General features: G+C 39.0%; 1 protein-coding gene across 2 annotated transcripts in view; it reads left to right on the forward strand.

Annotated features, from left to right (window-relative positions):
• The window catches only part of RASGEF1B (RasGEF domain family member 1B), a 560,362-nt gene that overhangs the window by 104,216 nt on the left and 441,974 nt on the right, over positions 1 to 14,172 (forward strand). For both annotated transcript variants that reach the window (XM_057547295.1, XM_057547296.1), the window contains exon 2: positions 9,842 to 9,889. In XM_057547295.1, the coding sequence (XP_057403278.1) occupies positions 9,842 to 9,889 (48 nt within the window). The remainder of the gene's footprint in view (positions 1 to 9,841; positions 9,890 to 14,172) is intronic.

The following is a 14,172-nucleotide window of genomic DNA, read 5'->3' on the forward strand; positions in this document are numbered from 1 at the left end:
AGGACATTATGCTAAGTGAAATAAATCAGTCACACACAAAAAAACACTGTATGTATTATTCCACTTACATGAGGTTCCTAGATTAGTCAAATTCATAGATAGAGAAAGTAGACTAGTAGTGGTTTCCAGGGGCTGGGGGAACTGGGGAAGGAGGCGTTATTTAACAGGTGTAGAGTTTCAGTTTCGCAAGATGAAAAAGTTCAGGAGCTCAGTTGCACAACAATGTGAATGCACTTAATATTACTGAACCGTACACTTAAAAATGGGTACTATGGTAAATTTTAGGTGTATTTTACCACATTTACAAATTGAAAAAAATCAGAGATGATCTAAAAGGAAAAAAGGAAGGCGGCTTTGAAGACAGGCTGCCTGAGTTCAAGTCCTGACACAGACACTGACTAGATGGGTGCCTTTGGGCAAATCAGATAACCTCTCTGAGCTTTGGTTTCCTTTTTCAAATGGGACTGACAATAATAATACCCATACTATAGGATTTGTTGTGAGAATTAAATGAGATACTATATGTAAAGCCCGTGGCACTTAGAAGAACACAACAGTGTTAGTTTTCATGATGATTATCAGAATAATATGTGAACTTTTAAGCGTACAAGCAGGCAGTTTTCTTTAGGATGTCTGTCAGCATTCTAAGGGCATAGGGTCCCAGATACCAGGCTCAGATTGAGGGATATGACTTCAGTTCTTAGTGGGGCCTATAAAGAACAAGGTGTGACCTCATGCCAGAGTCAACAAATATTTATGGAGTACATGCTAGGGGCTGGGTTCTGCTCAAAGTGTAGAAAGGCAATAATATAATCCTGCTCACAGTATGGTGGGTGTATTGTCAAGTTATTAAAGGGAAAATCCAGTTATATGAATTATGATACCTAATAAGGACTGAGATATATTGCAGAACCCCAGTCAGTTATTAGAATTATACCACAAGATAAAAGTTAGATTAAAAACAAAGGTGATGCTATTTATTAAGATTTTGCCGATTCCTAGTGCCGTAAATCCCAGTTGAAACTAGCTTGAGCACATAATTTAATTTACTGCTTTACATAGTGAACATCTGGTTGTATACCTGGCTTCAGGCATGGCTGGACCCAGGTGTTCATGCATTTTTCTTAGGCAGTTCTTTGTGATGGCGGTAACATGGCCACTAATGCCCTTGGTTTATATTCTATAAAATCAACACTCCTGTTCTTCCTCTTTCTGTTTCTTTTCTTCTTCCAGTCTTTTCCTTTCCCTTTCTGAACCATTCCACGTAAAAGCCATTAAGTGGGGCTGAGCAAGCTAAGAGTCTGCTGGGGGCAGGGGTGGAAAGCCGAGGTGGCACAGAGTAGGGTGTTGGACCCAATGGGGGTGAGGAGGGCATCCCAGAGGGAGGGTGTCCTGTTCCAGGGGGGATAACAAGAGCGCCCAGTAGGACGGCTGCTCAGTGTATTGTGTGAAAGCCTGAGTGGGGTGAGGAGGTGTCCATCCAGTGCAGGTGCTGGAGATCAGGCAGGATGGAGAGGGGGTCCAGAGCAGAGGATGGCCTGGCATGGAGTGTTGGAGCCCAGGCGGGATGAGGAGGGTATCTGTGGACAAAGGTGGCCCAGAGTGAGGTGTCAGCGCCTGAGAAGAGTGACAAGGCTCTCCCTGTGCGGGCAGGCAGCTCCCGGAGAGGGTCCGAGCCCAGGCAGGGAGAGGAGGGGCCGGATTCCTGCTGTGAGAGAAACGTGGTGCAAATATGGAAAGGGAGAAAAATAAAATCAACCCTGTGATACTGGATTAGAATTGGAGGTATTGGTGTGAATTTGTGAGTTTCTGGTTGTGGATGGATGGATGGATGGATGGATATATAGATGGAAAGATAGAGATGTAGAGTAAAGGATCAAAATAAATGTAAATGTGTGTCTCTGCAGTAGATATTGCTTTTTAAATATAAATATCCTATGGTTTCTAAATTCCATTCTCCACTGAAAGGAGCCAGGGATTCTTGGTGAAATGGCTAATTGAAGGGTTGGGCAGGGAAGGCAAAAGATGAACCTGCAACATTTTGTGCATGAAAGTAAGGAAGCACTCAGAGAGTGAGAGAGGCATGTCCAAAGGACTCAGGAGCAGTTTGAAGGGCTCCACACGCCACATCTGGGACAATTCGAGCTTCAAAAATAAATAACGACACTAAGAGGTTAATACCCACTGAATAAAACAGGGAACCATGAGTTCAAACTGACACAGATTGAACGTTGATGAAGAACTATGAAGAACAGACCCATTCATAGTCTCTCCACAAAATGCTTATTCATTACGAAGGGAAAAGGCAGGGGGAGGTGGCGAGTCCTAAAGAAAGGCTGAAGTGCTGGTGCTGGAGATGTCCCGTTGCACCGGGAGGCTGACTTCTACAGACTCTTAAGTCCCTCGTCCTCTGGCTTCCACCCACGTTTGGCCGATGGGCTGTGGCGGCAGGTGCTGGGAGGGTGAGGGGTAGACTTCTCTGCCTCTTTGCCAGCTGGGTTGCGGTGTGGAAGCTGCAGCGTTCCCCATAGTGCGCTCTCCTAGGCTACAGCTCTCCCTTCGGTCAGCGGTGATAATTACTGACCACTGATGTTAGCTTGGGGTGCGTCCCCACCACCCCTTGCTGGTTTCCCTTGATCCTGTCTACACCTCCGTGCAACATCCCTCCATTCAACTCTCGCTAGAGTGCCCTCTGTTTCTTGCCGGGAGCCTGACTGGTACAACCAGAGAGAAGGGCAGACAGATGTTCAGCAGCAACGATGGTGACTCACCACTGCTCCCAGGTTAGACCATCCAGTCATCTCCCTTCGGATGGGGCTGGGTCCAGTGACCCAAGGTGTGAGAAGAGAATAAAATCAGAGAAAGGGAATCTAGAAGGACCTGACAGCAGCTCAGTGACCAGAGAGGAATTTTGTCCCAGTCATTTATACCGGAAAGGAAGGACTCCTTAAACTTCTGTTGGAGAGTGAGATACTTTCCCTCTCCCTCAGTTAAGGAGGTGGGGCCCTACATTATAAAGAATTGCAGTTCAGAACATCATAGGACTTTTGAATTCAACTGTCTTTATGATTTCTTCCAAAGAGGATCCGATTAAGAAACAATCCACAGGGCAGGGGAGTATCTTCTTTCAATACCGTGCAGTCTTGACTGCACTGTTATCACCTGGCAAATCGTTAAGTGGCAGACGCTCTTGTTTCTGGAACCTTTCTGTTTCAGCCATTTCTTCTTTTGTGTTCTGGAAGGCAAGCACAGACAAGGACGTGAAGTGGGAGGAGTTTTAATGTCACATCAATTCAGAGGTGTCCCTTGTTCCAACCTCTGAACATGGGGTGACACTTCTGAATACAGCCTGCTAAGAGAGCCGGCTAGGGCTCACATGACTTATTGGGTTGCTAATCACCCCATTTGAGAGTGAGCCCATTAAATTAGCCTGCAGCTCCAATTAAGGGAACTCAGACCAGAGACCGTATTTAAGAGGGCTCCCTTGTCAGTTTCATCCAGGGGGTTTAAATTGAATTCTTACTGTTGGTAGGGAAAACTGAAACATGTCCAATTCTGCTAAAAGTAGCAGAGAAATCATATACTGGGGTGCCTTTTCCGATGTGGGCAGGATCCCGCGTGGGGAGAAGGGGTGGTATTTGCTGGGAGAGGTCACTTACATTCCCTTTTGGTTTCCATTCAAGTCCTGCTTGCTATGTACTCAATCACGACTGGAGACTTAGATGTCAGAGTGCTCGTTTTCATAAATAAGTCTGGGAAACAGAAGCACATTCATCTCTTGCTGTTTTCAACTTTGGAGTAACTTTACAGAACCCACTGTTTTAATTAACACTGACTTAACAAGAGTTCAAGTCAGAATTCCAGGACAGCTTGGTATAATTTGACTGTAGAAGAAAATCAAGGATTTCTTTTATAATGTTTCCTTCAGCTGCTGCTGCCACTTTTTTATGTACGCTGTGTGTATGTGGGGTGGAGGGTTAGCCTTATGAGGTAGGCTATTTTTATTTAAATGTCTTGAAGACTACAATAAAATACCATGCAGGCATTCCCCAGATTAGGTGCACCTGATTTGTGGATGTTTGTTGCAGATGTGGTGCTAGTTAATTAATAACCCTTCCCCTTCCTGCCTCACCACAAAGCCGCTCTGCTCTCCTTCCCTTCTGCCATTTGCTGCCTCTAGAGAACATCTTGGGGTCCTTGGCCACTGATGCCAGCTCAAGTCTGACTTGGGTACATTTCTGATCTACTACCTTTTCCCTACAACTTCCTTTCTAACGATTGTTTGTGCAACACAGTTTCTGGGTATTCTCTGATTTTCACTACTCTAGACTCTGCTAAATTCTTCCCTGGGCAGTTATTCCCATATAAATAGTGTAGTAGTTTTTAAGACCATGGGCTTTGAATCAGACCAACTAGTTCAAGTCTTGGTTCTGCCACTTAACAGCAGTATGAGTTTGGGCAAATTATTTTGCTTCCTATGCCTCAGTCTTCCCCTCTATAAAATTGAAATAATAATACAATTATACTTATCTCTTAGCCATGTTATGTGGGTCCTGTAAAAGATGTAAGTTGGATGGTGTGCTGGGAACACATTGTAAGTGCTCAGAAAAGGTGAGTTGCTGATGTTGTTTATTATTTTAATTTTAGTTTCTTTATCTTTCTTCCTTCCCCATCTTTCCTCTCTTTTCAATCTTATTTATTGGAGGAAAACAAACTTTTTCCCCCTTTTGATTGTCTCCCCTGATTCTGTGTTGGACCACAGGTGACAATGGGCAATAGTCAGTCCCCAGGGAGGGCTGGCCTGGGCACAGTGTGCCCTGCCACAGGGAGATGCTTAATGACCGCTTTGTTTTCCTGCTTTTCTTCACCCCTTAGTAGTCCTAAGTGACCCTGTTCATAGCTGCTACAGAGCAGAGTAATGCTGGGTTGCACTTGAATCAAGAAAAGCAAAACCATCTGCTTGGGAGGAGAGGTGCTGGGGGAGCATCAGACATGAGCCATCATTCATTAGCAGTGAATACCATTGTCCTGAAATTTCTAGTAAGGCCACTTCAGAATTCCAGAGTTTCTACCGTAGTCTCCGTCTTCTTCAAATTACACATGCTTTTTTATTTTTCAAGATGTATAGAAAAAGCAAAATGGTTTCTTAATTGATTTTTAGTATTTTTATGCTTTGTATAGGTGTTAGTACTGTGATAGTATACTTTTTTTTTTATTGAACTTGCAGAGCATTTTGCTTATATCAGAGGTTAAGTAGGGCCTTGTGTTGTAGCCTGTAAAATTACTTCTACGTGGAAATAAGCTCTAAGTCCTTAACACCTAACTAATGAAAGAAATTTTTAAAAGGCCACACTTTTGTAACTGTGGACTTAATGTATAGCATGATATGTACAATGCAGGTGGTATTTTACCAGGCCCAACCTCCATTCTGTCTAGATAAGACATTTACCAGAAGATATCAAAGAACTCATTTAATGTCAAATGAAAATGTTATTTCTCTGGAACTGGATTGGCTTTTGTATTAATCAGGGTTCTCCAGACAAACAGAACCAGTAGAAATATATTTCTATATATATATTTCTATATATGTATATATTTCTATATATGTATATATTTCTCTCTCTTTCTCTCTCTCTCTCTATATTTCTTCAAGGGCAGGAAAAGACGGACCTCCCAATTCAAGAAGATAGGGAATTTGTTCTTCCTTAGCCTTTGCTCCCATTTGAGGCCCCAACAGTTTGGATGGTGCCCACCCATACTGGTGGGGCTGGACCTCTTTTCTCAGTCTGCTGAATCAAATGTTAATCTCTTCCAGAAACATCCTCACAGATATACCCAGAAATAATGTTTCACCAGATATCTGAGCATCCCTTAGCCCAGTCAAGTTGACATAAAATTAACCATCACAGCTTTTAATCCCTTTTATAAATGGAAGTCTTGTCTTTTAGGTCATGTTTGCTATTATGACTTTGAGTTGAGTATAAAAGCCATATTCACAGATGTTTATGGCATTTAATATGGTATAGAAACCCAGCTAAATTTCTAAAGATATACATAAACACAGAATATGTGAGCTTATGTTTTTAAACTGGAGAGGTTAAAGAACCGTTGCAGATCTGCTTTTGGAGTAGTTTGAGTACTTTACCAACATTCAGCCTCTTTCAGTTATCCTGTGCTACCCACTGGTTCAATCAGATTAAGAATTTTAACACCAGGCATTTAAAAGAGAAAGGGAAAAGAGGTTCATTTATTTGTATTCTTCAAAGAGAAAGAGAGAGAGAGGACATTAAGGCCATTTTCCATATTTTCCTTCTTCTCATCCCAAGTTACCACCATTCTTGGCAGGCAAGTGGTCCTCAAGTTGTAGTTAGTGGACCATGTATCTATTTGAATTTCCTTAGATGCTTCTTAGCATGCACATTCCTGGGAGCCACCCCAGACCTCCTGACTTGGAATTTCTGGAATTGAGTTTCAGCAAATTACATGGTTAAGAGCCCCCTAAATGATCTTTGTGAACTCTAAAGTTTAAGAACCACTGATCCAGACATCCCTCCTTAGGATGTATGTGGTTGACAATGAATGTGATGATAATGGCCCCTTTTGATTCATGACTTGGTTTTGCTGGGCTTCCATTTTTGGATTCTTTTTTAAAATTTATTTATTTATTTTTGGCTGTGTTGTGTCTTTGTTGCTGCATGCAGGCTTTCTCTAGTTGTGGCGAGCGGGGGCTACTCTTTGTTGCAGTGCGCGGGCTTCTCATTGCAGTGGCTTCTCTTGTTGCAGCGCACAGGCTCTAGATGCGTGGGCTCAGTAGTTGTGGCTCGCAGGCTCTAGAGCGCAGGCTCAGTAGTTGTGGCGCATGGGCTTAGTTGCTCCGCAGCATGTGGGATCTTCCCGGACCAGGGCTCGAACCCGTGTACCCTGCATTGGCAGGTGGATTCTTAACCATCGTGCCACCAGGGAAGCCCCCATTTTTGGATTCTTGACTTCTTTGGGATAGATTTGTCAGGGTCTATGTAATATCAGTTTGCTAGGGTTACATAATAAAATGTTACAGACTGGGTGGCTTAAACAACAGAAATTTATTCTCTCACAGCTCTGGAGGCTGGAAGCCCAAGATCAAGGTATCAGCAGAGTTGGTTTCTGGTGAGATCTCTTTCTTTGGCTTGTAGATGGTGTCTTCTTTGTCTTCACTTGGTTTTTCCTCTTCATTTTATAAGGACGCCAGTCATATTGGATTAGACCTATCCATAGAACCTCATTTTACCTTATTTACCTCTTCAAAAGACCTATCTCTGAATATGGTCACATTGTAAGATATTGGGAGTTAGGAATTCAACATATTAATTTTGGGGGGAAACAATTCAGCCCGTAACAGAAGGAAGTGTACTCCTGATTGGTCTCTTGGTCTCTCTTCTAAGGCAGCAGGAAGGAGGTAGGGACGATTACAACTTGCTTTTCATTGGCTTTGCTCCTCCTAAGCTCCATTTCTTTGAATGTCTAATTACTTTGATAGTCTAATTACTATTGGCTCAACTGCTTTAAATGACTAAGAGCAGCAGTTCTCAAAGGAAATATGAGAAGCCAAAACTCTCTTCATAATTTATATTAAGAAGATGTTCTTTGCTTTTTTTACTAGGTAACATCTGCACTGATTGTGCAAGAGCAATGGTGGCTAAGACTGTTGATGCTTTAGCATGGATTAAGGCAGTAGCACCAAGTTGTACTAGTAGTCATAATTTCACCACGGTGCATTTGTATTGCAGGAAATACAATAGCAGTTTCACTTTAAAATGCCCTTGATGAAGTAGGAAAAATTAAGTTTACTAAATTTCAGTCTTTGAAATTTTCGTATCATCTTTTTAGTATTTTATGTGACAAAATGGGAAGTATGCATAACGCGCTTCTACTGCATATAAACATTCAGTGGCTGTTTTGAAGAAAAGCACTTTGACTGAATTGTGAGCCAAACTAGCCTTTGTTTTCATGAAACACCATTTTAACTTCAAAGGACAAGTGATAGGTGAACTCTTAACCAGGGTCTTATTCAGACTCATGTAGCTGGCAGACGTGTTCGCAGAAATGAGTGAAGTGAGCCCGTCGCTTCAAGAAAAGCAACTGACAGTATTTGTTACCCATAATAAAATTCAAAGCTTTCAAGAGAAAATTAGAAGTTTGGAAAACTTGTATCTGTTACTGTGAGCTTGATAGTTTACCAAGAGTTGAAGATTTTTCTGGTGAGGCTGGTGATGAACAAACGTGAGTTTTTTCCATATTATGTAATGAAATGTGTCAGTGGTTGGGAAATCAGCATAACTCACTGAACCACTGTTTTCCAGATGATCCAATGCATGCTGCTACAAACATGTGTGGGTGAAAAATCTATTCAAAGTGCAAGATAGACCAACCAGTTTTTATGTAACAGAGTATAAAAAAGTTCATTGGTATGATTTATTCTACATAGTAACTAACCTTTAAGAAACTACCAATTGTCAAGTTTTGAGGTCATATCAGAGAAGAATATTCACAATTATTTGAAAAGATTATTACAAATATTTTTTCCTTTTCCAACTACATAACTGAGCGAGGCTGAACTCTTTTCATTTACTTCAGCCAAAAACATATCATATCAAAATAGATTAAATGCAGAAACTGGTATGAGGATCTGTCTTCTATTTAAGCTAAACATCAGAGATTTGCAAAAACATGAAAAATATACCATCTTCTCACTAATTTTTTCTGTTTAGGAATATACATAAAATACATAAAAATATGTTATTTAACATGTAGTGGGTTTATTATTGCTATCTTAAAATGCATTAATAAATGCATATTTTAAAAAATTCTCATTTCCAGTTGCTAGGACAGTGATTGTCAATGGATATAACCCACATTAACAAAAACTCTTTGGGGACCCCTATAATATTTAAGAGTGTAAAGTAATCCTGGGATCGAACAATTTGAGGACTACAGACTAGGCTTTTTTCTATGTACAGTGTAGTAATTCATTTAGAGTTAACTTTGATTCATGGTACACTTAATGCCAAATATATTCACTATCTGAATGCTAAACATAGTAAGCTTGATTTTGCTTTTTTCTCACTGGGAGAAAAATCATAATGGTACCTATACCAAAATATTCTTAATTAATGCTTGTTTTACCTTTCCTAATTCCAAATAAGATTAGATAATCTTGAACAAGTTGGAAAATAAAAAGCCCTCTACAAGCACTAATGTTTTTGAGAGCTTCGTTTCCACCTACTGAAAATACATTTAAATTAGCAGAGATTAAAATCTTCTCTATTGAAATGCACTTGGAAATCTTGCCATAAACGTGCCCTTCTCTTCATTCTGCCTCTATTTTCTCTTTTTCCAATATATAGAGTATTTTTTTTCTTTTCTCTCCTTCTCTTCTTTCTTCCTTTCCTCTTCTTTTATTCATTTCCCCTCCTTTCCCTTTGCCTTATTATAGCTGGAAGTTATTTGCTCATGCGTTGCAGTTTTCAGTTTCTGCTGGTGTCCTCTAAGAAAGATGCTGAGTCGGTAAATATGAGCCAGGCATTGACAAAGTGTAGGTGCATCTTTGCTGTCTCAGCTCCAGGACTTAAACAGTCTTCCATTCAGTATGTAAAACTCAACACTGGAGTCTATGCTCTGCTTCTATTCTTAGATTTCCAGAGGCTGTGAAGGAAGGTTAGGGGAAAGGATTTTAAAAAATTAATTAATTAGTTTTCTTTTGGCTATTAAATGAAAACTTATACCTTCTAGAAGAAATGACTTCAGAATAAGTTCTACCATTATATTATGTTCTTCATAAATTTCTTTCTCATTTTTCCTCTAGTCCAAAAGTCACTCCCGAGTTGGCCTGAAATCAAGCACCAAGCAAAAGGTATGCTATTTTCCCCCTCTGCATTGCTCCTTTAAAAAAATAATTAGTTTGGTGAGTGCTTATGTTTTTTCCTGAAAAGAATGACTTGTTTTTGGAAGGCAAGGATTACCCAGAAACAAAGTGTTTTTGGTTTTCATTTACTTTGCCTGCATAATTGCAAAAATGAAATTGGAGAGAGATCCTTGAATTGAAATGGAATCTAGCAGCCCAGTGACAGAACCTTGGAATTGCCATGGCTTACAGACAATTCTGAAAGCAAGGTCAGAAGGTACTCTCCCAGATTCAGCTCTTTTATTTTCTTAGCCCTTCACAGTGAAGGGATTTGTTCCTGTCTCAGTTCATATTTTTACTAAACTTCATTCTCTCAGCATCTGCTGTGGAGAATGACCCTCACCTATGACCTGTGGTGAATTGGCTAAATCATGAGCTCCGTGAGTCAGAAAGAATTGGCTTCAATTCCTGATTCTGTCACTTTACTAGCTATGTGACCTTGGATATATTTGTATGAAGATGATTGCATCTCTTAATGTAGTATATTTTAAGGATAAAATGATATAATGTATGTGAAAGCGCTTATAACCCAGTGCCTAGCACAAAATAAGCACTTAGTAATTTTTTAAATTCTATAATATTTCATTGATATTTTAGATGTACAAAACAATAGAAAATTTGAAATTCTAAAATTTTAATCCTTAGATGCACACTTTTTTTTTTTTTTTTTTTAGAGATGGAGTTGGGCTCTTGGTCTGAGGCTAGCAGACTGCCACTCCTTCTTCTTTTTATTTTTAAATTTAATTTAAATTTTTTATACAGCAGGTTCTTATTTGTTATCTATTTTATACATATTAGTGTATACATGTCAATTCCAATCTCCCAACTGATCCCCCCCGCCCCCCACAACTTTCCCCCCTTGGTGTCCATATGTTAGTTCTCTACATCTGTGTCTCTATTTCTGCCTTGCAAACTGGTTCATCTGTACCATTTTTCTAGATTTAACATATATGTGTTAATATACGATATTTGTTTTTCTTTTTCTGACTTACTGCACTCTGTATGACAGTTTCTATATCCATCCATGTCTCTACAAATGACCCAATTCGTTCCTTTTTATGGCTGAGTAATATTCCATTGTATATATGTACCTCATATTCTTTATCCATTCGTCTGTCTATGGACATTTAGGTTGCTTCCATGACCTGGCTATTATAAATAGCGCTGCAATGAACATTGGGATGCATGTGTCTTTGAATTATGGTTTTCTCTGGGTATATGCCCAGTAGTGGGATTGCTGGGTCATATGGTAGTTCTATTTTTAGTTTTTTAAGGAACTTCCATACTACTCTCCATAGTGACTGTATCGATTTACATTCCCACCAACAGTGAAAGAGGGTTCCCTTTTCTCCACACCCTCTCCAGCATTTGTTGTTTGTAGATTTTCTGATGATACCCATTCTAACTGGTGTGAGGTGATACCTCATTGTAGTTTTGATTTGCATTTCTCTAATAATTAGTGATTTTGAGCAGCTTTTCATGTGCCTCTTGGCCATCTGTATGTCTTCTTTGGAGAAATGTCTATTTAGATCTTCTGCCCAGTTTTTGATTGGGTTGTTTGTTTTTTTAATATTGAGCTGCATGAGCTGTTTATATATTTTGGAGATTAATCCTTTGTCCGTTGATTCGTTTGCAAATATTTTCTCCTATTCTGAGGGTTGTCTTTTCATCTTGTTTATGGTTTCCTTTGCTGTGCAAAAATTTTTAAGTTTCATTAAGTCCCATTTGTTTATTTTTGTTTTTCTTTCCATTACTCTAGGAGGTGGGTCAAAAAAGATCTTGCTGTGATTTATGCCAAAGAGTGTTCTTCCTATGTTTTCCTCTAAGAGTTTTATAGTGTCCGGTCTTACATTTAGGTCTTTAATCCATTTTGAGTTTATTTTTGTGTATGGTGTTTAGGGAGGGTTCTAATTTCATTCTTTTACATGTAGCTGTCCAGTTTTCCCAGCACCACTTATTGAAGAGACTGTCTTTTCTCCATTGTATATCCTTGCCTCCTTTGTCATAGATTAGTTGACCATAGGTGCGTGGGTTTATCTCTGGGCTTTCTATCCTGTTCCATTGATCTATATTTCTGTTTTTGTGCCAGTACCATATTGTCTTGATTACTGTAGGTTTGTAGTATAGGCTGAAGTCAGAGAGTTTGATTCCTCCAGCTCCATTTTTTCACTCAAGATTGCTTTGCCTATTCAGGGTCTTTTGTGTCTCCATACAAATTTTAAGATTTTTTGTTCTCGTTCTGTAAAAAATGCCATTGGTAATTTGAGAGGGAGTACATTGAATCTGTAGACTGCTTTGGGTAGAATAATCATTTTCACAATATTGATTCTTCCAATCCAAGAACATGGTATATCTCTCCATCTGTTTGTGTCATCTTTGATTTCTTTCATCAGTGTCTTATAGTTTTCTGAGTACAGGTCTTTTACCTCCTTAGGTAGGTTTATTCCTAGATATTTTATTCTTTTTGTTCCAATGGTAAATGGGATTGTTTCTTTAATTTCTCTTTCTGATCTTTCATTGTTAGTGTATAGGAATGCAAGTGATTTTTGTGCATTAATTTTGTATCCTGCCACTTTACCACATTCATTGATTAGCTCTAGTAGTTTTCTGGTGGCATCTTTAGGATTCTCTATGTATAGTATCATGTCATCTGCAAACAGTGACAGTTTTACTTCTTCTTTTCCAATTTGGATTCCTTTTATTTCTTTTTCTTCTCTGATTGCTGTCGCTAGGACTTCCAAAACTTTGTTGAATAAGAGTGGCATGAGTGGTCATCCTTGTCTTGTTCCTGATGTTAGAGGAAATGCTTTCAGATTTTCACCATTGAGAATGATGTTGACTGTGGGTTGTCATTTTTGGCATTTATTATGTTGAGGTAGGTTCCCTCTATGCCCACTTTCCAGAGAGTTTTTATCATAAACGGGTGTTGAATTTTGTCAAAAGCTTTTTCTACATCTATTGAGATGATCATATGGTTTTTATTCTTCAATTTGTTAATATGCTGTATCACACTGATTGATTTGCGTATATTGAAGAATACTTGCATCCCTGGGATAAATCTAACTTGATCACGGTGTATGATCCTTTTAATGTGTTGTTGGATTCTGTTTGTGAGTATTTTTGCATCAATATTCTTCAGTGATATTGGTCTGTAATTTTTTTTTTGTAGTATCTTTGTCTGGTTTTGTTATCAGGGTGATAGTGGCCTTGTAGAATGAGTTTGGGAGTGTTCCTTCCTCTGCAATTTTTTGCAAGAGTTTGAGAAGGATGGGTGTTAGCTCTTCTCTAAATGTTTGATAGAATTCACTGTGAAGCCATCTGGTCCTGGACTTTTGTTTCTTGGAAGATTTTAAATCACAGTTTCAATTTCATTACTTGTGATGGGTCTGTTCATATTTCTATTTCTTCCTGGTTCAGTCTTGGAAGGTTATACCTTCTAAGAATCTGTCCATTTCTTCCAGGTTGCCCATTTTATTGGCATAGATTTGCTTGTAGTAGTCTCTTATGATGCTTTGTATTTCTGCCGTTTCTGTTGTATCTTCTCCTTTTCATTTCTTATTTTATCGATTTGAGTCCTCTCCCTCTTTTTCTTGATGAGTCTGGCTAATGGTTTATCAATTTTGTTTATCTTCTCAAAGAACCAGCTTTTAGTTTATGGATCTTTGCTATTGTTTTCTTTGTTTCTATTTCATTTATTTCTGCTCTGATCTTTATGATTTCTTTCCTTCTACTAAGTTTGGTTTTTGTTTGTTCTTCTTTCTCTAGTTCCTTTAGGTGTAAGGTTAGATAGTTTATTTGAGATATTTCTTGTTTCTTGAGGTAGGATTGTATTGCTATAAACTTCCCACTTAGAACTGCTTTTGCTCCATCCCGTAGGTTGGGTTTTGGATCGTCGTGTTTTCATTGCCATTTATCTCTAGGTATTTTTTTATTTCCTCTTTGATTTCTTCAGTGATCTCTTGGTCATTTAGTAACGTTTAGCCTCCATGTGTTTGTGTTTTTTACATTTTTTTTCCCTGTAAGTTATTTCTAATCTCATAGCATAGTGGTCGGAAAAGATGCTTGATATGATTTCAATTTTCTTAAATTTACTGAGGCTTGATTTGTGACCCTAGATATGATCTGTCTGGGAGAATGTTCCATGTACAATTGAGAAGAAACTGTAATCTGCTGTTTTTGCATGGAATGTCCTATAAATATCAATTATATCTATCTGGTCTATTGTGTCATTT

Source organism: Balaenoptera acutorostrata, chromosome 5 (genome assembly GCF_949987535.1).
Source record: "Balaenoptera acutorostrata chromosome 5, mBalAcu1.1, whole genome shotgun sequence".
NCBI classification, from domain to species: Eukaryota; Metazoa; Chordata; class Mammalia; order Artiodactyla; family Balaenopteridae; genus Balaenoptera; species Balaenoptera acutorostrata.